Below are 21603 nucleotides of genomic sequence, written 5' to 3' on the forward strand. Positions count from 1 at the left end.
AATATTTTAATGGCTGTGATCAAAGATAATTAATCTACCAATAATACCATTACCTTATTCCAGGTATTTGGCAGTAGATTACAAGCACGCATACAGTATTAGCCAAATCTCATCAAGCTTTAAGACAAATTGGGAAATAACAATTAGTGCTTATGTAAGTTTATCTAGGCTCTTAAATGGAAAGCATGTGACTGTTTTGTTATGGTATTGATCAACTTTCTTGCCCTCTAAAATACAAACTTGAGAATGACATCATGCCCAGTAGGAGTAATTAAAGCTATCTGATGAGGGAATTTAGAAGTTGAAAGGGATGATTGTAATTGATCCTGATTCAATCCTATTACAGCTTTTTATAGTTTAAGCTCTAGAGAAAGCACATTCCTTGTCAAGACTTTATTTTACAGATTCCTTTGTGTGTGCTGTGTTTTCTAGTCTCTATTTTTCCTTTTAATTTTTTTTTTCCTGTAGTAAATAATGAGCTGCCGCCTGAAATCCGGCTTGCCAGTGGTCAGCTAATGGGTGATGACCTGTCCCTCCTTACTGCAGGAGAGCTGTCACCTTATATCAGTGACCCAGCGCTGAAGCTATTCCAGTGTGCTGTTTGCAACAAATTCACCTCTGACAGCCTGGAGGCCCTAAGTGTGCATGTGAGCAGTGAGCGCTCTCTCCCTGAAGAGGAATGGAGGGCAGTAATTGGAGATATCTACCAGTGCAAGCTCTGCAACTACAACACTCAGCTCAAAGCCAACTTCCAGCTACACTGCAAGACTGATAAACATATGCAGAAATATCAACTGGTGGCTCACATTAAAGAAGGGGGCAAAAGCAATGAGTGGAGGTTGAAGTGTATTGCCATTGGCAACCCTGTTCACCTAAAATGTAACGCCTGTGACTATTACACCAACAGTGTGGATAAATTACGTTTGCATACCACCAATCACAGGCACGAGGCGGCCCTGAAGCTCTACAAGGTAAGCAGTGACATCCATTTCCGTTGGCACAGAGTAGAAAAAGGAAATTAACTCTTTCAGAGCTTGGAGCACAAGTCTCCAAATTAAGAAAAACAAAGAGAAAAAACATCAAAGGGCAAAGTGCAGTTTCTGATTAACATTACTAAAAGCATACTGAAATATATGGAATCGGAGGCTTTATTTATAAACTTTTACCCTATGTCTCATTTACACCTGTCTCAGTGGCTTTGATTTCTTCACTGGCTTCCCCAACATAAAAGAATGTTGGGGGTGGTATCATATATAAAATAATACTTTTTAAACCTATTGTTTTTTTGTTTTTTTGTTTTTTAACCTAGCACCACTCTTGGCTAAATGTAAATGGTTACAGGGAGCAGAAAACAAAATCAGTGCCCAACCTTGTGAATGCATAATCTTTTGTTTGGTGACAAACAAGGACGCTCCAAACATGATGTTTGTTTATTTTCCTGTGTGTGCTCAGTAGTACTGAGTAAACACACTGTCCCTTAGCATCCTTGAAAGTCTCTAAAAGTAAACTCTGTTGTTATTTTGCATGACTGCCTTCCTAACTATCAATATTTTCCCCCTAAATGAGTGTGGTATAGATAAATATGCTTATTTATACAATGCTTTATATAACAGCAAATATACTTTTATCTTTACTTGGAAAACTATGCAGATGTAATGAATACGTGCAAGTGATGAACACCATTTATCACAGAACTTGTCTTGACTTTCTCTAAACCCTAATTACTGATTAATTTATTTTCTGCAGTTTGTTCACTGGATTGTCTTGATTGTCTTGGTTCATGTACAAATATAACACATTCATTACTATGATGAATAACTTGGTAACTTATTAAAAACTTCTTTTTGTCTAGAGGATATTAAAATTCAGAAAATACTGCAAACCATTAGTCATTGTAACAAGCTCTAAATATGATTACAAAATCCATTTTGCAAGTGTTATCTATTGATTTATACTAGAAATCAGTGATAACTATACTATCAGGAGTCAACCAGTGATTATCAAACCTATGACTGTTCTAACACTATTTAAAATTATAACCACACAGGAAAAGAGCAGATTGTGGCTATTTCGATTAGGTGAAGGAATTATTTATTTGGATTGGTCTAGTACTATGTGTTTGGGTTGTTTCTTGGAGTTCAAATTCTAGATAAATGTACTGTGCATAAAATCCTAATGATTCAGTGTGAGAATTTGTAACACTGTTCCTGTGATATTGGCACTCTGTGGATCAATAATGAAAGCATTAGATTTGGGTTACGTTCCAGAGTTTGAAGGGAGTGCAGGCCCTAATGTGAGATGGAAAGCTTCTAAGTTGACAGTATTGAAAATATAATATAAGGAATTAATTGTATTATAATTCATAGGTTTTGCAGCAACAGTTGACAACTGTTCAATTGTCTACTTTTTTTCTGTTGATACCTGACCTATTAAAACTTTTAGAATACCTAGGAGAGAAAAACAAACATTAAGTTTGTATAAATAATAGATTTAAACCCTGGGAGCTATATAGAATATTCATGAACTGTGTTTATATTCATGCAGCTCCTCTAACACTTTAAATTAACATGTTGTGAATAGAAGATATGGATGTACAAATTTTCTATTTTTTAATCTTTTGTGGGGACCTAAAGGAAGATAGGATGTTATTGTTTACTTTTTCAGAAAACATTTAATCTAACTGCTTGATGATTATTTAAATGTATGTGTGCATGTGTGTGAGAGTGTGTGTGTGTGTGTGTGTGTGTGAAGTTTATCCATTCATTCCATAAGCAGGGATTGACCACCTCATTCTCTTCAGGGCAATTTGCTTGGTGCTGCAGTTATTCTTGAAGTTTCTTTTCATGGAGAGTTGGGTGTTGTCTTTGAATTTGTAGCAACCAATTAAGATAAAAGCATGAGTATAAAGAGGGCCTTAAAGCAGAGAGAGCTTCAGATCTCACAACCAAAAGGTGTACTCTTTCCTTAAAAATCTTATAAATCATATAAAAATTTACTCTTCTTTAGTTGCTTATCTCTTAAATACCTAACTATTCTTGTTCAGTGTAATGTTTAAATATGGTCAGCAAACAAACTTTGAACAAACTTATCTTGAATTTATGGAGGATTGAAGAGATAAATCTTTGAGCTATTGAGACTTGGTATTAGACAATTGAACAATTAGACAGTTAGACAATTCTTTTGCATTTTCTTTCAAGAAGCATTCATTATTTCTATTAGTAACTGGAAAAAATACTCCAAGTAGCATTGTGTTGAGGATTCCACTTCTAAAGCGATTTCAGAAACTGTGTGAATCATAGAGGATTTTCAAGTGCAGTAATGAGGATATTAGCAAGCTTGGTTGGCTTGTGTTGGCAAAATAAAAGTGGTTCATAAGTAACATTAATTGGTTTTAAATGAGAAACTAACAAATTGGCCTGAGCCTGGAAAAAGAAATGATGGCTAAAATATTAAAATTAGACTTAAAATAGTTTCAGAGTTAATGACTAGACAGTAATCTCCCCTATAAAATTCATTTTCATTAGGAGTTTAATTTACATCATTTTGCATCATGAATTATTTAAACATTAAGGGGAAGTGACAAGTAGCAGTTATAAGACAAATACAGAGCTGCAAGAAACAGCTTGTCTTGTTATTGACAACATATCGATTCATAACACTAAATGTGGTGATGTGTCATTTCAATTTGAATAGGCCACTTTACCTCTTGCATTGTCGAACTGAAGCAGCATTACCTAAAAGTGTGTCCTTCTTCTAGGTTAAGGAGGTTAAAAGTTAAAGGTTAAGGTTAGCTTAAAAGCATCATCTGCCTAGCTGCTTGACTTGAAACTGATCAATTTAATGAAAATCTGTTTTACAGATGTCGTTTTAATGTATTTGGCAGGATTTAGGCAGCTTTAACATTAGATGTATGCTAGTAAAAATTATATCTTTATTTGACCAGAACAACACCTTTCCTTTTATGTTTAAGGTAGAAGGCTTGTGGGTTATGGTATTTTGGCAAAGAATCCAGAGGCAGAATGTGTTGATGATCTTTCCATATGGACTCAAAAAAAGAATACCTTTATGCCTATTGCTAATGATGACTGCAAAAACAAACAAAGCTATATTCATTTTTGGCAGCATTATTTTCCTTAGAAATTTTTTAAAAGCAATTTTGTTACTGTTAAGAAAATCTTACTCATGTCTTCAAGTGAGATTCTCTGAAGTGTTAAGCACCATTAAATTTGGACTTTTCCTCCAGAAATTTGATTGATGAAACAAAATTGCTCTAGGAAAATAAAACAATAAAATGAAACTGAAGATTGCTCATAATCTTTACCTTTAATGTTCAAATATGTATTCAAAGTGAGATTAATAAATACAAAATATGTAGCTAGCTACAATCAATCTTGCAAGGTGAGTGTATATGTGTGTGTATAAAATAGTGGTTTTTCAGCTAACCCATTTATTTGATTTAATTATATTCTTGTAATTTCATATGTTTCTATTCTTTACAAATTTTAGTCAACTGATAAAATAATTGGTTCTCAATAAATATTTGTAGAATGAGTGATAGATTAACAAATAAACTAAGGAACAAATTAAAGAAAGTCCTTTACTTCCAGACTTTATTTTTTAAAAATGCAATGTAATTTTGTCTACCCCTTAAATTATCTCCAACTTTTTCTAAAGAGTCTAGTAAAAAGATATAATGAAAACCACAGAGCACTACACGTTCAAATTGAGGAAGAACAAATGCAACTGGCAATATTTCGGATTTACAGTTTAGTTTGTTCTTGGCTCAGTATGGCCAAGACTTTTCTGGCCAGCTGATTGGTCTAACCACCATTTGGTACAGGACACAGAAATACTCTTGCATCTGTACTTCGGCTGCTCTTTTAATATTATATGTGTTTATAAGTGAGGTGTTCACAGCTTTGTTTGTTCAAAGTCAAAGCCTTAATTATACTACCTTTTTTTTTCCTTCCTGCATCTGCTATTAGTGAAGCAGAGTAGTCTGTCTGAATTCCATAATGCCTTTTTCATATTTGGATTTCAAATTGACTGAAAGCAGTGAACAAATTGCCGGTCTCCATGGTGAGCAAAGGAACACACTTGGGATTTAGTCCTAGGTAACTTTTAGTGTAACATTCTCCCATGGAGCATTTTTTGGGTTTTTCTCATTATCCATGTTATGGATTAAGGAATCCTGGTTAAAAACTAAAATCAAGGTGTTGGGGAGGCCCACAGAGGAGAATGCAAGGAGGCATATTGGGAACAGTATGTGTAAAGAAAATTTAAAAAATGGAATAATTAGGTTCACCTACCTTTTTGTGCCTTTTTTTTTTTTTCTTAGTAGGAAATAATAGCCCGATCAGTTTGGAATTAACGAAGAGCCACAGGTATTTTCATTTCAATAGGCCTGAGTCCAACTTTGCAATTTAAAATCAAATATACCAGATATGTACCATTTCAATTATTGAACTGTCATTGTCCCGGTGTGATGGTAAAGGAGGTCAGGAGATTGTGTGGAACACATTTACATAAAAGTCATTGTGTGAAAAGAAATTGGAATATGTGTGTGTATCTAAGAAACCAAAACAAGTTTTTCTTAATCTTATTCTAGTCATTTGTTTAGATGAAGAAAGCTGTTTTCAGTGATAAACAAAAAGTTATTCTTTTCTGTTACTAAACATTAACCTGAATATGGAAATTTTTGCACTTTTGTATTAGTTTCAGATTTATGTTCATTTCAAGTTGAAATGCAGTGTGAAATTTAATTCCAGTTGCAGGATTTGTTTTGAAAAAAACTAATCACAATTCAAATTATTCTATTGTATTCTCATATAAATAGACAGGGCAGAGATTGAAAAAAACAGTTTCTGTAGTAGAATAGTACATACTTGCATAATGCTTATAACTATTAAATACATGTATTAAATAAAGAGGAGTTGGTTTGCTAATAGCAACTAATAAATCACTGGTGTTTTCAGAACAAATGCAATTGGCCAGCCGTATCAACTACGTCTACTTCTGTTTTTAAGCTTGACTTTTGCTGAAGCACAGCTATGTGTTATAACATGGCTACTTCAGCACAAATGTGGACTTTCTCACTGCATTCACATGTCTGGTAATATATTACATTGTGAGCTGAGAACCTTCTTTGTACCGCACCAGAAAAGAAAAATGACCAAAAATCTGTCAATCGAAGGACAGAGAGATAGATAGAAAGATAGAAAGATAGATAGATAGATAGATAGATAGATAGATAGATAGACAGACAGACAGATAGATAGATATCAATCCCTAGGAAGATTGACTTAGGCATTAGCAACTTACTACATCCATGTCAAGATAGATAAAAAAATGACTTTTATTGCGTGAGATTGTTATGAAGCCCAGACAAAATTTAAAGAAAGCGAAGTGTGTCATTAAAACCCTCCTACTCTATTTTCTGTGTGTCTTTTCTTAACCAATGCCACCGTCTGCCTACACATATATACTGTTATGCTCTTTTCTGTTTTCCTGAAATCCTTACTACTTTACCCCACCTAGGTCTTCTCTTCATGGAAATATTCCATGTTGCAAGATTACCTAATTCCCCACAGAAAACTAGCATTCCTTTAATTAAGGGGAATGAAGCCTTTTTATAAAAGCAGAGTCGTGCATCCAAAGGTGCAATTGACTTAGAAGTCTTTTTCAGCATGCATTTTTTAAAAAGGAACTGCCTGAACTGGAGGAATTTCTAATGTTTGTGTGGAATGGAGTGATTATGTCAGGGACTGGGGTTAGGGAGGGCAGTGGCCCTCCTTAAGAGCTTTCTTCATTTACTGCTGAACACACACACACACCACCACCACCACCACCACCACCACCAACGCACCACACCTCAGAAACAGAGTCAACAATTTGGCATCCCCATTCATGTCAACTCATACTTTATGATTCACATTGCATTTTTTGTGTAACTTGTGTTCATTCTATTTTATGTGAAGTGCAGGTATGATTTAATCAAAAGTGCTAAGTTGCTCATTTGTCACCCACCCTGAGGTCTTTTAGGTAATGCAGACAAAGGTGTTCTCTCATAATTAATGTGCTCTCCCTCTGTGTTTCTGTGGCTTAAATGTAATAGTCCCCATCATTGGAGCTTGTTTAAAATTGCTGAAATGTTCAAGTGGGTGCTGGGATGCCATGCCATAATGCAGTCAAAGTCATATGTTAAGCAGGCCTCACACTGCTGAAAGGGTCTTGGCCCTGGGTGGAGTGAGGAGGAGCTGGCGTGTGTATAATGACCGTGGTTCTGCTTCCAGAACATCTGGCCTTCCTGAGCTTTGCTGGAAATGTTTTTACGAAGTTTGCCTTGAGTCTGAATCTCTGCTCAGGTTGAGTTCAATTAGATGTGGAGATTTGTTCATTATTCAGATAATTCAAGCCTTAAAAGGTGCTTTCTTCTTGTCCCCCAAATTATCAGCCTATTCCGGGAGAGTGTATAGGAGGATTTGATTTGTTCGAAAAGTGAAGGACAGGCATGAAGGCACAGCCACCAATAACCATGAGGAAACACCTTCACAGATTCTATAACCCAAGAGGATGGCAATTAATATAACAGGCACAAAGGCCACCATTCTGTTTGCAGAATACAAAAACAATATCTCAATTTTTACTTCTGGTAAATATAGAAGCACTTATTGAACACTTGCTATGTGAAAGGTTTTGAAGTGTCTGGTATGGTGTCTGTGTCCCGTTGACGTGATGGAATATAAGCCACCTTTCTAAGTGCTGCTCAGAGACAAAGAGTTTTCTAAGGTGATACTTCCTAACTCATTCTGCTCACCAATATAATGGGTTAGATTTGGTAATTAGATGTCGGGGACATTAAAGTTGTTCAGAGTTAAATCTATGGACCTAGTTATCAAAATTTTCCATGCATTTTTTTTCAGCAATGTTTAGTCAAAGGGCTGCCTGTGAGTGGTCTTTTGAGTCACCAGTAGATGTAGTATAATGTCACTTCTGTATCTTGGCTTATTCTTATTGCCCTATTGCATAGCAAGACTTCATTGATTAGTTTTAGACAAGGATTATAGTGGGAACTTGAGGGCAAGATAGAGCTTTTCTACTAGTTGGGACATGTATGTAGTTTTCAAACATGAGGATGATGCTACTAGTGCATCTCCTAGAATATGAAGAAGAAAACTACATAATAAAGAATGCAGGCCAGGCGCGGTGGCTCACGACTCTAATCCCAGCACTTTGAGAGGCTGAGACAGTTGGATCATGAGGTCAGGAGTTTGAGACCAGCCTGTCCAGCATGATGAAACCCTGACTCTACTAAAAATACAAAACTTAACCAGGCATGGTGGTGCACGCTTTTAGTCCCAGCTACTCGGGAGGCTGAGGCAGGAGAATTGCTTGAACCTGGGAGGCAGAGGTTGCAGTGAGCCGAGATCGCACCACTGCACTCCAGCCTCGGTAACAGAATAAGACTTCATCACAAAAAAAAAAAAAAAAAAAAAAAAGAGAATGCAAAATGTGTCTAATTACAACTACCATCCACCCCTTTAAATAACCAGGATAAAAATGTAGTATAACTCTTGGGAAACCTCTGTAAATTCAACCTACAATAAGGTCAATGAGAGTGCTGCTTAAAGATACATTATTGTAATGACCAGTTACAGTGTTATTATCACAGATAACGGTTGTTGTTATGACCGCATTTTATTTCACTTGGTTTTACATCATTTTATTAACATTTTATTTTCCTTATCTTTAAGGAAATTTTGTAATCTTGGACTTACATATATTAAATATGCATATGTAAATATAAAAGTGTATGGAGACCATATTCTTTTGACTTAGAATTTCCTACAGACTTTATTTCACTGGAAGTACTAGCATAAAATATACATTTCTCTCTCCTGTTGCTTAAAGAGTTAGTGTTAGGACTCTGTCCATCAAGCAATTTTTAAGGAGTAGTGCAGAGAAAGGTTATGGTTGAAGAACTATTTGTTCCTCTATATCTGCTAATAAAATTATTGGAATACAGGGCTGAGTGTGGGAAGAAATGATCTATTGATAAATCCAACTGTAACAGTTGACTCCAGTTTGGGAGGAAGGCTTTTAAAGCTTTAAAATAATGATTTGTAGTCTATGATTACATGTCCTGTTGCAAGAAGAGCCTCATTTATCGATACAGTTGGCAATTTACTATCTATATATAATTTATGGGCTATTCAGAGGAATTTTCCAAAAAAATCCCTCTTGATGCCAGATAATCTGTCAACAGTGAAACCATATTGATAATTGACTTACCTATTTTTTCCCTTTTACAATGGCATTATCTTTTTGGAGAGAAGATACAGTGACAATAATCATGTAAGTTAAATTCTTTATGTACATTATTTCACATACTTTTCATAACAGCTATATGCTATTATTATATTCTGACATATGAGGAAACAGATTCAGAGAAAAACACCTTGCTTGAGTCCTTATAGATAGTAAGAGGCTGATCTGGAATTCTAACCTTGGCCTCTTTTCAGCTCATGCCCCTAGCCCAGATTAAAAAGGTTTTTTAATTAAGAAAACTTCTATATTTGAGGATAGGAAGAACAGGTTGTGGGAAAGTAGCCCACTTTCACTTCTTCAAGCTAGCAGATTTTCTTAAAGGTATTGCCGATGCAGTAAGAGCGGGCTGGTAGGTTTGTGCACGTGAATGCTGTCTACTGAGATGATGAACTTAAACCCACTGGGTCACCGATGAACAGGAAGGGGAAACTGTTGTTAAAATTATTAGCTGCTGTGTGTCCTGCGATGACAGAGATTTTTCACTTTTAAAGTCTTCCTTTTACTGGCATGTTTGGGTATTTGGTATATTAAATAGAAAGGACTAATAGAATATTTATCACTTCTAGTGCCTGAGCTCTCAGTGCTTGCAAGTTAAGCACCTTTGGAAGCTGCATTAATTCATTCAGGTCATCAGGGTACCTCAGCAGTAATGTACTAAATGGTACCCTGCTGACCTGAAAGAGGGAATGTGCCTCCCTAAGCATTTAACTTACTACACAAGAATAACTAAAGCACAATCTACTCACTGCCTAGAACCTGAGTCTCTTTCTCCTTTTCCTGGTTTCCTTACCACTACTGGAGGAAGTTGTATTCACTTGCTACTTCTTAGGATTTAAAAAAAAAATCATCTTGTTTTGAATTATTATTATTATTATTATTATCTTAATTTTATCTTTTACGTCTTACTTTGATCCATTTTAGTTACAAGACCTGAGGGATTCTCTCTCCATCATATGTTGATAATACACTCCTTTCCTCTCTCCTCCTGAAAATTCTGCTAATGATTTCAATGTAAAGCCCAAAGTCTTGACAGAACTATTTAGATTAACTGGACTTAGAGATGCTTGGAGAAATCTCACCTCCCTGAATCTGGCTACCTGATCTTGCAGAAAATTGTCAGTCACTGACATTGCTGCAGTTGACTACATCTATTAAGGAAATGTTCATTTACTGGAAAGTAAGAATAGTCGTAGCTTGGCATCATAGAATCGTTAACTGCATGGAAACTTCCAATAACTACGGCTGGTGTGTGTAAAACATGTCAGGATTTTTTTTTTTTTTTTTTTTTTTTTTTGAGATACGGTTTTGCTCTGTCGCCCAGGCTAGAGTTCGGCGGCATGATCACTACTCACTGCAGCCTTGACCTCCTGAGCTCAGGTGATTCCCCTACCTCAGACTCCCAAGTAGCTAAGATTACAGGCAGGTGCCACCACCCTGGGCTAAATTTTGTGGTTTTTGAGAAACGAGGTTCCGCCATGTTGCCCAGGCAGGTCTCGAACTCCTGGGCTCAAGCGATCCGCCCCCCTCAGCCTCCCATAGTGCTGGGATCACAGGCATGTGCCACTGCATCCAGCCTGTGAGAATATTTTGATAACTGTAGTGTGCAGTATTTTTAAAAGACTTAAAATATTTCTGACTATTCATTTGGCAGGCCTGAGAATAGCACTAGCATATATCCTTAGGGTCTAAAATCATTCATTGTTCAATTGCGAAAAATCAGGTAGCAAGTCTAATTGCCGACACCTCTGAAGGAGAGTCAATTTATAAGACATCTCCTTTCAACTCAACATATATTCGGCACTTACTACTGAGTAACAGTGTAGGCGATATCAGTAATGGAGAAGGAGGAAAATAATTTTTAAACCAAATAGTGTTTATTTTTGGAAAAGACTGACATGCTAAACTGGGAATTATATAAAACCAGAATTTGCCTTTTAGAATTTATTTTATTTAATGAATTTACATCACACGATAAAGGAAGAAAATTCTCTCTTGTTTACTCTGTGAAGCCAAATATCACTATTTTTTAAACAGAAACCCTGTGATATCTTTTGAGAAGTAATGTGTCTAAAGGCAAATTCTGGTGTATTATTTTTTGGTTTTTGATTTTTATTAGAAAATTAGGTAATTCAGAAAACCCACACATTTGGATGGAATAGAAGTACCAAATTTTTCCATGATGAGTGTTTCCTGAGAAGATATTCCCTAGTTTCATAACTGAATTCCTTAAAAATAGGTGCAAGGGGAATTTACAAATAACTTTTTTTTCAGAGGAAAATAGTCTTGGCTCTCTTAATTCTGTAAATATTAGAAAAACTAAAACGAGATTTTTGAAGAGCTGTTTAATTTTTAGAGCATCAATTCTTAACATGAAAACAGAGGTACTCTCTTTAAATCACAAAATGAGACAAACTCTTCCTGATTATCCTATTGCTCACTTTTTTTCCACATTTCCTTAGACGTATGCTTTAAATGTCTGGTATAATGTTTAGTGGTAAGTTTCTGTTCCGTGTACCAGGTCACTCAATTATGGCTACTCCCTTAATTACAGCAGCTTGAAAATTTCTTGGCAAATCATTGATTAAGAAGAAGTACGTTGAAATTGATTACACACAAACGCACACACTTTTCCAAAAAGTGAACAATTTAATTCTTTCAATGAATGTAGAACATGAATCTATTCAGATCTCTTGTGTTAAGTGATTAAAAAAGGCCAAATGCCAGTACCTCAATGATGTTTTCCATATATATCCAAGGAGACCTATTGTATTTTTTTTGTCCAAACTTCCTTGGAATGAATTTTGTGTGTGTGTGTGTGTGTGTGTGTGTAAGAGAGTGGGAGAGAGAGAAGAATGAGAATAGAATATATAAAAATGTATTAAAATTGATGAAGATTACGGGTTAATCATTAATGCCCTGTATTTTGTTTTAAAGTAGATCACAGAAATCTCTTCCTGCCCATTGTAAGTGTGCTCAGTTCCTAGAGATAATAAACCTTTGATGATGTTGTGCAAGACTCATCAAGAAGCACTGAAATCAGTTTTGTATGTACACATGACTAATCAAAGGATCAGAGAACAGGATATGATTTGCTAAAAGTGATAGCTTCTCCAAAAAGCAAATAGCCTTGCTAACTGTGAGAGCACAGTAAGCCTGTGTTTTTTTCTTTTTTTTTTTCCTACAAAAGGCAGGTCCTACTCCCAACCTTGGAGTAGATATGCTTTGCAAAGGCTTTAGCACTAAGTATTTTTTAAAAATATTTTAAAAGTAAAGTGCTTCTGAAATTAATATCTACCTAATTAACACTCTGCTCTTTTATTTGGTCTTAAAGGCATAATAGATACCACAAGATTCTTAGACTTAGAGACATCCTTGAAATTCAGAGTATTAGGTAACCCAAACAAGTATCTTCTTAAACGGAACAACTGTCAGATGTCCATAGTGGGGAAATGATAAAATAAGACAGCAATCCCAATATTGAAGTTTGCAGTTCTATAGGAAAATGTGACTGAAAGTTTTAAGAAAGCAGTTCTGCATTAGAAAGAGAAAGGACTGAAGTGATACGCTACAAAATCTACCATGTTGACAGTGCAGTGAATCTTGAGACCATTGTCTTCTGCTTTTATCTCCACTTCATATTTTATTTGCAACAACTCTATTGAGATATAATTCATATGCCATTCAACTAATCCATTTAAAGGATACAATTCAATGATTTTTATAATTTCTACAGAATTATGCAACCATCACCACAATTGATTTTAGAATATTTTCATCATCCCAAGAAGAAATCCTGTACTGTTTTAGCTTCCCACCCTTATCCCCAATCCTCCCTCCCCCGGCCCTAGGCAATCACTAATTGCTTTCCGTCTCTATAGATTTGCCTGTTCTGGACATTTCATATAGATGGAATCATAGTATATGGGGTCCTTTGTGACTAGCTTCTTTCACTTAGCATAATGTTTTTAAGGTTCATCTGTGCGGTAGCATGTATCAGCACTTCATTCCTTTTAATTACCAAATTTCCATTGCATAGGTATAGTACATTTTATTTATACCCCATCAATTGTTGGATATTTGGGTCGTTTCCACTTGTTGTCTATTATGGGAAATGATGCTATGAACATTCGTATACAAGGTTTTGTGTGGATGTATGCTTTCTTTTCTCTTGGGGTATATACCTAGCAGTGAAACAGCTGGATTGACAGTCAATAATATTAACTAGATTCACATTACTGTCATCTGTTCTTAATTTTTGCCTGGTTTGTTCCTTTTCCCCTGTCCTTTAAAGAATACTTCACATTTTTATCATTCTCTCAATGTCTCTTATCCATCTTCTGTTCTTCTCTGGCTGACTAGCTCAGTTAAGAAAATTGATAGTAGCATATGTTGAGCACTTATTTGGTGTCATGATAATATCCTAAGTTCTTTAAATATATATAGTTATTTAATTCTCACAGCAATCCTATTAGATTAGCTACTATTATTATGCCCATTTTGAAGATGAGAAAACTAAAGCAATGAAATCTTAATTTATACAAGGTCACATAGCTAGTAGTAACAGTGATAGCTGAGTCAGGACTTGAACTCAGACTGTCTGGTTCCAGCACCCACGCTGTTAAATAGGACACCTTATTACAGTGAAGATATTTCCTCGAGAGGGGATACCTGGAAGGGAAGGCCCTGTTTGTGGCAGAGGAGATGGGAATACAGGTGCAACTGTAATAGTTGGTCTTTGAGGAGGACATGTATCCCCTGAGGCAGGAAGAAAAGAATGAATGATGAGAAAGGTAAAGATTTAGAATCTTTTGAAGGAGGAGAAGTGAGGGCTGGCAAATTAGAAAAATCACTCATAACAGTATATAGGCTTTAGTTCTTTATAAAGTCTGAATGTGAATCATTTATTTGATTCATACTATGTTCTTTGAAAAACACCTACAAATTGTATTCGCCGTATTTGTAGGAATGAAAAAATTGGTACATTTATGACAGCTTAAATCAACTGAAGTACATTTTGTTTGATGTTCTAGTAACACAGAAAGGCTTATTTATCCTCATTGATTAAAAACACCCTGTTCTGGGCCCCAAGGCAAATGAGACAGACACAAAGGGAAAAACTGGAGAGCTTCTTCCTGTCCTCAAGAAGTTCACCAGTTTTAAGAAGCAAATACCTTATACTTTTTCTCTGTGCTTTATTTTTTCTTGTAAGTTGTCATTGTTCACAGCTTTCCTGAATTCCAGAAGTTTCTGAGAACATTTTTAGTGCTTTATATAACACATTTTTGTAGTGTTTAATTCTTTGTATCATTTAGAGAATTAATATTTAGATTTCTTGTGGTATTTGGGGAAAAATTAGATTTCTGCTTTGTAGAAATTTGATAGAGTGTCTCTGTGTTTCCATACCAGTAAAGATGTTGTCACATTGTTGAAAAATAATGTACAGTAACAGTATAATTGGAGTCTTCTCTCTCTTTCGCCACCACCTCTCCACCTATGTGATGTTTGTGACTATATGTATGACTTTTATGTTTTCATAATAGTAAGTATATGGATGAACCAAAATATTTCTTGGTACTTTTCTTGCTAACGGACAGGATTTTTTTTCTTTTTATGAGTATAAGAGTATGAATATGCCTCTTTCTCATGTCTGATGTAATAATTGATGTAAAAAGTCTTACTATTTTATATATAGCTATTTCAGGCCTAATCTTATTTGTTTCAAACAGTTACTAAAGTTTCTTGAAGTTTTCAGTTTCTGGAGATCTTCATGTGGCTCGTTGACCTGGGTATGATGAGATCAGGCAAGGGCTGCCAATATTCCTATTGTCAGAACATTATCATTGTGTAACGTTTTCTTTCTGTTTTACCATTAAAATGAGTTAAGGGGAAATTATGCAATAAAACATGATAAGCTCCTATACTACATCACACGCTAAAAGATTCTCGGCATCAGCTTTCTTGAGTCTGTACCACAGTAAAACTGAAAGATGGACTGCCTATTTCAGTATTTATGTCTATGAACACTTGATGAGCTTAATAGGCTTTAATGAGGTGGGTATCAATGTTTGATATCCTCCCATTATTAACATACTGGGGATGGAACATGGTGGGAGGAAATAGGGGAATGTCTCAGAGAAAGAGAGTGAAAAATATGCACAAACACCTGCCTATATCTCTCTGTAACTCAAGAAAAGTTTAAAACAAGGTTAGGCATTTTCTATCTTAAGTTGTCCAACTGACTCACTTTTTATATGTGTGTGTTTTTTTTTTTTTTTTGCAAGCATTTCTGTACCTTAGTTAATATATTAGTAAATGGAGAAAAAACACTCCACTGAGTTCTGTAGATCTTAATTGAGATTCAAAAATAGCTTCGAAAAAAAAAAAAGGATTCTGAGATGAATCCTTTCCTTATGTGCGGAAAATATTACTCATGTCTTGTCAGTACATCCACTCTATTGGCGTTGCGTTTTGTACTTGGAGATAACTTCTGCTTTTTTATTATTGGTAAGGCACTTTATTTTTAAATTTCTGTAAGTGTACTTGGTCACACTATTATATCTAGGATTTGTCATTCCTGAAAAGCCATTCTTAACTTTATCTCACCAATTGGGCTTCAATTGAAATTTGCTTTGAAGAGGAATGTAGCCATACTCATCAACTTGAAAAGCAGTGAATATAGCTCATAGAAAATAACTATTTGTGTATTCTTTTATGCTTTAACTTCAATATACATTCTTTCTTAGAAGTTTTCCCACAGAAAAGGAACTGTGTTTTACACTTTTAAATACCAGTTTTCAAGTCAGCCAAGTGAGAATTTGCAAATGAGCAGTAGTAAGTGATGCTCACAGCTGAAAAATGAATGTATAAAGTTTCTGTATCTGGCATTACTTTCCTTTTGCCTTTGGGATGATACAACAATTTTTTCATCTATAAAATGGGCTCTGAGTTACCATTAGAATTAGAAGATTAGACAGTGTGATCCAGAGGCTCCCAGAGGCCCCTGCCGGCTTCCTCCACCAGCGCCTGCCTCTGCCCCTCCTCTGCCCCCGCCAGATCCTATGGTGCTGGGGATGGGGTCATCCCAGGGCTGCCTCCCTCCAGCCCACTGCCTCCCCTCCGAGGGGCTTCCTTCCCCTCCATAGGGCCAGGCATTTTTCTCTGGATTCAAACAGGCAACAATGACCTTTTATTTTCTGTTTGTCCCCACCTCCCCAACCTTCCACTTCCTGTTCTTCCTACCTTCTTCCTTTTTGACTAAATAATCCCCACCTCCCTTGGTCATACAGTGAGGCTACAGTGACTGAGGGGAGAATCACTTCCTCTTCACTCTCCCAACCCTGCTCCAACCCCTCAGCGTCCCAGATCCTCATGCAGTTGGTTGTAAATTCTCCCAGGAGCTGTTTTACTGTCTACTTTTCAGGATTTAAAAAAAAAAAAATCAAAACTTAAAAAAAAAAAAGTTTAAAAAGCAAAATGGGGAGGGAGGAAGCAGTGACATATTTTTTTGGTAATTATGCGCTTTTTTTTAATTTTTAGAACTTGTCTGTTTTTACTGTGGGTCGGCTGTTGATATTTCATCAAGATAAGCATTTCTTTCCTGAGTTCAGGTGATTGAGGAAGAGCCACAAAACAAAACACAACAAAACCAAACCACAGAATCATCTTTAACCCGACTTTTTATACGATGCCCCAGTTCCCCATAACTGTGCACACAAGCTTCTGTGTTCAGTTGAATTGTAACTGCTTTTTGTATTTGGAGAGAGTGTGACTATTGAACTTGAAACCTTTAAAAAAAAAAAAAGAATTAGAAGATTAGCATTCACGTAATGCTCTTTGAGATCTAGTCCAAACTTAATCACTTCTGTGGTTCTAAGAGCTGAAATTATGCTGGGCTTTAACTCGTATCTCATCTTAAATTACTGATGTAGTTACATATATCATGTTGCTGATTTTCCATTGTTTTGTTTAATCCATGAATAATATATATTTATTTGTTTTTCTTATAAACAGGAAGTAGAGTAAAAATTATATAGAGAAAAATAACTAAATCTCTCTTAATTTCCTTGCTTTTTTTTTTTTTTTTTACTTATTTGATTACTCATTTCATTTATTCATTGATTGAGTGCCCATCTCCCAGGCTCTATGCTAGGAAATAAGAATATGGTGTCAAGCAAGATGGACATAGGCTTTGCTCTGGGGGAGTCTGTGGTTTAGTGGAGGAGACAGTAAAGCATTCAACATATAATCACCTATTAAACAAGGAAATGATTACTTATTGTAAATAGGTAATATAATTTGTACTTTTGATGTGGAACATTTGTGTCATCAGTACCTTTCAATTTGTATACATGGAACTCTTCCTCTAATCTTGGGGGAAAGTGAAGAGTTTGAATGGGATCATGTATTGAAGCAGTTAGAAAGGTAGCCAGGGCTGAAATGAATGGACTCTACCTGATAGCCAATAGGCTATCAGTTATAGAAAACAAAACAAAACAAAAACCCCAAAAAACATTTACCACTGAGATTTTTATCAGAAAGAAAGAACTTTTCAAACTTTTTGGAGTCATGAAAGGATTATGTGAAAAGGCTTTCTAGAAATGGCTGTATATCCGGTTGGCAAACCTGTACTGAATATAATAGCGAAGGTTGAAGAAGATGAACCTGTTGTAAGTTTTGTAACATCCTGATTCCAAGGTCATAATAGTGATAATCAGTCAAATTGGGGGACCAGAGGACTGGAAAACTTTGAAGGTTGCTTGTAGATCTTAAGGCTCCAAAAGAAGATGGTGAACATGATGATTATGATAATCTTAGCTCCATTAGCATCTGTTCCTCTCATCTTCAGAAGAGAGAAAATGTGTCTCCTGCTCTTCTCTGTGAATCCTCTCTTATGACAGGCTAGGATTTTTCTAGGGTCTGCCGATTTTGCACACTCTTTCCAAGTAAGTCATTGATGGTATTATCCTGTCTTTCACATTGTTTTGCCTCTTAGGACAAGAGTCTGACATGTTTTGATATACAAAAATCTCACTGCAGTAGGAAAAATGGCAAGCCTTTTCAAAGAAACCCTTTCTGTACAAAAGAGCCATTCTTTAGTTGAAGGTCTGGCACTGTAGTGAACTGTTGGGCCAAGAAACCATATTCCAAGTCGAGAACCTGGTTTAAAATACCCAAAGCTTCTGTATCAAATGTTGTAAGAATATCTTTTTGGTAAATTTTTGGAATCATGCTTTGCCTCATCATGGTTGCAGAAATCCACTTCCTTTGTACATGAAGGTATCCCCCAGCAGCAGATATATAGTCTATTTTCTGAACAGGAATCTTATAGGTCTCAGGAGAGCCAACTTCCACAGGCCCACTGGGTTACACGCTCATTTGTAGCTCACTGTAATGATTCTTCAGTTTTTCATTTCCTTGCTGTTCTAGGAAGGCAGATTCTGAGGTTTGTTTTGGGAGTTTCACTTCATAGCAGCACATATTTTCTCTCTGTCTCTGTAGATTTGGATATAAATGTGTGTGTACAGGTATATGGGGGTGTGTGTATGTGCAGATATTGATGTGTGTATATATGTATGTATAGCTCTTCATCCTGTGTATGAAAGGGAACTCTGTATTGTAGGTTCTATAATTTGACAATTTTCTTTAAATGATAACCCCTACTTTTCTCCCAAATACAATATCTAATACAGATGCATTGGCAGCTACCTTGACATTCAGTGCTAAAAACAAGCAAATAAATATGTACACAATCTTATGATCAACACAATGTACATTGTCATAATACTTTACTCTGAAAAGTCATTGTATTTAACTACTTGTAAGTTAAAAACTGAATCTTTGTCTATTTCCTAAAGAACTACCACTTCTGCAGATCAAGTTGAAATAGTCTAGTGGTTCTGTACTGGCCACAAGAGCTATGCTTCAAAATATGAATCTAGTATAAAATGCCTGTGCCAAACTGTATCTGAGTTCCATTGGCAATACAGCTTATGTTTCACAAAAGACATAAACAAATCAAGACCCCTCCCCACAGAGTGAAAAAGTTAGATTAATGAAACAGCTGCATGATTTGGTTTAAAAAAATCAAACCAATTATTTCAAGACTTTGCTAATAATTTGATAGGTTTGATCACTTATTGATCATTACCAGTTGATACATATAGATCAGTGAAGGGCATAAGGTTCTTGCCCTGCCTTGTTGTTTTAAGATAATGATCAAAGGGCAAACATCAGTGTACTCTAAACCTTTTTGAGATTTTGTTTAAGTAAAACACATAGTACAATATTATATGTTTGTGTGACTTAAAACATTTTGCACTGCTATGACAAATATATCATCCTCCTGTGCCAGTACAATTGCAGAGACATTTCGTTGTCATAATCTGTTAATACCAGTTAGCAGTGTCACAAATTAAAGCATTAACAGATTTGTGTTGCTTGAGGAAGCAACTGACGTGAAATACCAGGAGGTTGAAGGAGTGGGGCAGTTTGTTGTATCATAATTCTACATACCCTGTAAAGTCTTTGTGCCAGTGGTGTGAAGGCTTTGAGTGTACCTTCACAAAGAGCTCAAACGAATAGTTCATTATGCAAAAAAGTCTCATTAAGATACATTAGTCCTAATACATTTTTAAAGAAGGGTTTTTTTTGGAAATTTGCAGGCAACAAAAATCAAAAGAGCCTATCTTTTTTTCAAGGAAAATGATTTTACTGCTTTGTTAAAATGTACATGTGTAATGCAGACTACAAGTTCTTCCCAGGAACTGAATACGTTTGTTTTCTTTATTTGTGTTGTTTTGGATCTGTCCTTAAATAAAAAGTTGTTGATTTTAAAACTACATTTTTATTGGAAATATTGGCATTCTTTTGTCAGAGATTTTGGCCAAATCATAATGGACACATGACCATCTTATCAAGAGGCCCATAACTTGGGAATGTGGAAATGAAATTATAAATTGTGGAAGGAATATTAGATTAAATATCTGTTTTCATTTTAGTAGTGGTTTGAAATAATAATCCATTTATTACTGTTACACATTTTGTATTTGCCTGGGCATTTAAATGACTTTTTATGTTTCCCTTTTTAAACTCATATTATAGATATATTCTGAGAGAAAGTTATAAGGAATAACAATTATAGAGAATGAGAACCCATGGTTAAAATTATATGCACATTGAACTACAATGAGAGTATTAAAAGTATTTCATCCCATTTGTAAAATATCTTCCTTGGCTATGAAAGGGCAATATTTTTCCAATTATATCTGCTTTAGCCTGCAAATAGATTACCTTATAAAAACTCTCATAAAGCAGAGAGTCCAAAAATAATTGAAAGTGTAAGGACAGATAAGTTGGGCATATAAAGGCCCTGAGCAAATTTCACTCAACAGCATTCACAGAATAGAAAAAAAAGAAGTTTATCTTAATTCCTGCTCAGGTCCAGATGAACATTTTAATGCTTAGTGTCATGATGCTTCTGATTGACAGTGAGTGCCTACTGCATAATTTCTAGCTCCCTTCTCCAATGTCTGGAAGATTACATTTTGACTGTCCCCAATATTAATAACCATATTTGATCTTAGGCCTATCCAAGGTCAAGCTGACTGGCCAGGTCAGCCTGTTTGTCTGCGTGCATGAATTGTGACATCTACTCATAGTGACAGGTAGGGGATGAGGGTGGTGAGACGAGGGTGTTAACCTTCAGGCCACCAAAAGAAGCCTCTTTCTGCTGGAAAGAAAGAGCTTTTGGGGCTGCAGCCATCTTTTTGTTTGTTTGTTTGTTTCTTCCATCTTTTTCAACACTCATAATATTTTCACAGAAGATGATGTACTGTCGAAGAAATGCATTTAAGAAGAGGTAAATTATTTGTCATCTTAACAAAAACATAATAATATAGATTTGCATTATTGCTCAGGACTTTTATCCAGATTTAACAGTATTTCATGTGGATTGATTTTGCATGGCTGCTTCTTTCTTTAGATAAGTGACTCAGTCGCTATCCTGGAGTGTGGTATCATTATTCCTAAAATCCTCCCGGTTTTGCAAGCAAATAGCACAGAAGCTCTAGAGCCTGCAGGAATACATATTTCAGAAAGCAGCTAAAACAACTTTTGGAACTTCACAATTCATAGTATTCTACCATAAAACATATCAAATAAATTCATTTTTTAAAAACTCTTGCCTCTTTCTGGGTAGAAATTCCTGAGAAGCTATTTGGTTCCTAATTGATTTTCTACGTCAGTTGTTCATTGAATAGATAAGTAGTGCCTGTGATA

At 35.6% G+C, this 21603-nt stretch overlaps 1 protein-coding gene across 2 annotated transcripts in view; it reads left to right on the top strand.

The window, feature by feature from the left end:
* ZFHX4 (zinc finger homeobox 4) overlaps positions 1–21603 on the top strand; it is a 189051-nt gene that overhangs the window by 25796 nt on the left and 141652 nt on the right. For both annotated transcript variants that reach the window (XM_025394389.1, XM_025394390.1), the window contains one exon: positions 469–971. In XM_025394389.1, coding sequence (XP_025250174.1) covers positions 469–971 — 503 coding nt within the window. The remainder of the gene's footprint in view (positions 1–468; positions 972–21603) is intronic.

This window comes from Theropithecus gelada, chromosome 8 (assembly GCF_003255815.1).
Source record: "Theropithecus gelada isolate Dixy chromosome 8, Tgel_1.0, whole genome shotgun sequence".
Taxonomy (NCBI): domain Eukaryota; kingdom Metazoa; phylum Chordata; class Mammalia; order Primates; family Cercopithecidae; genus Theropithecus; species Theropithecus gelada.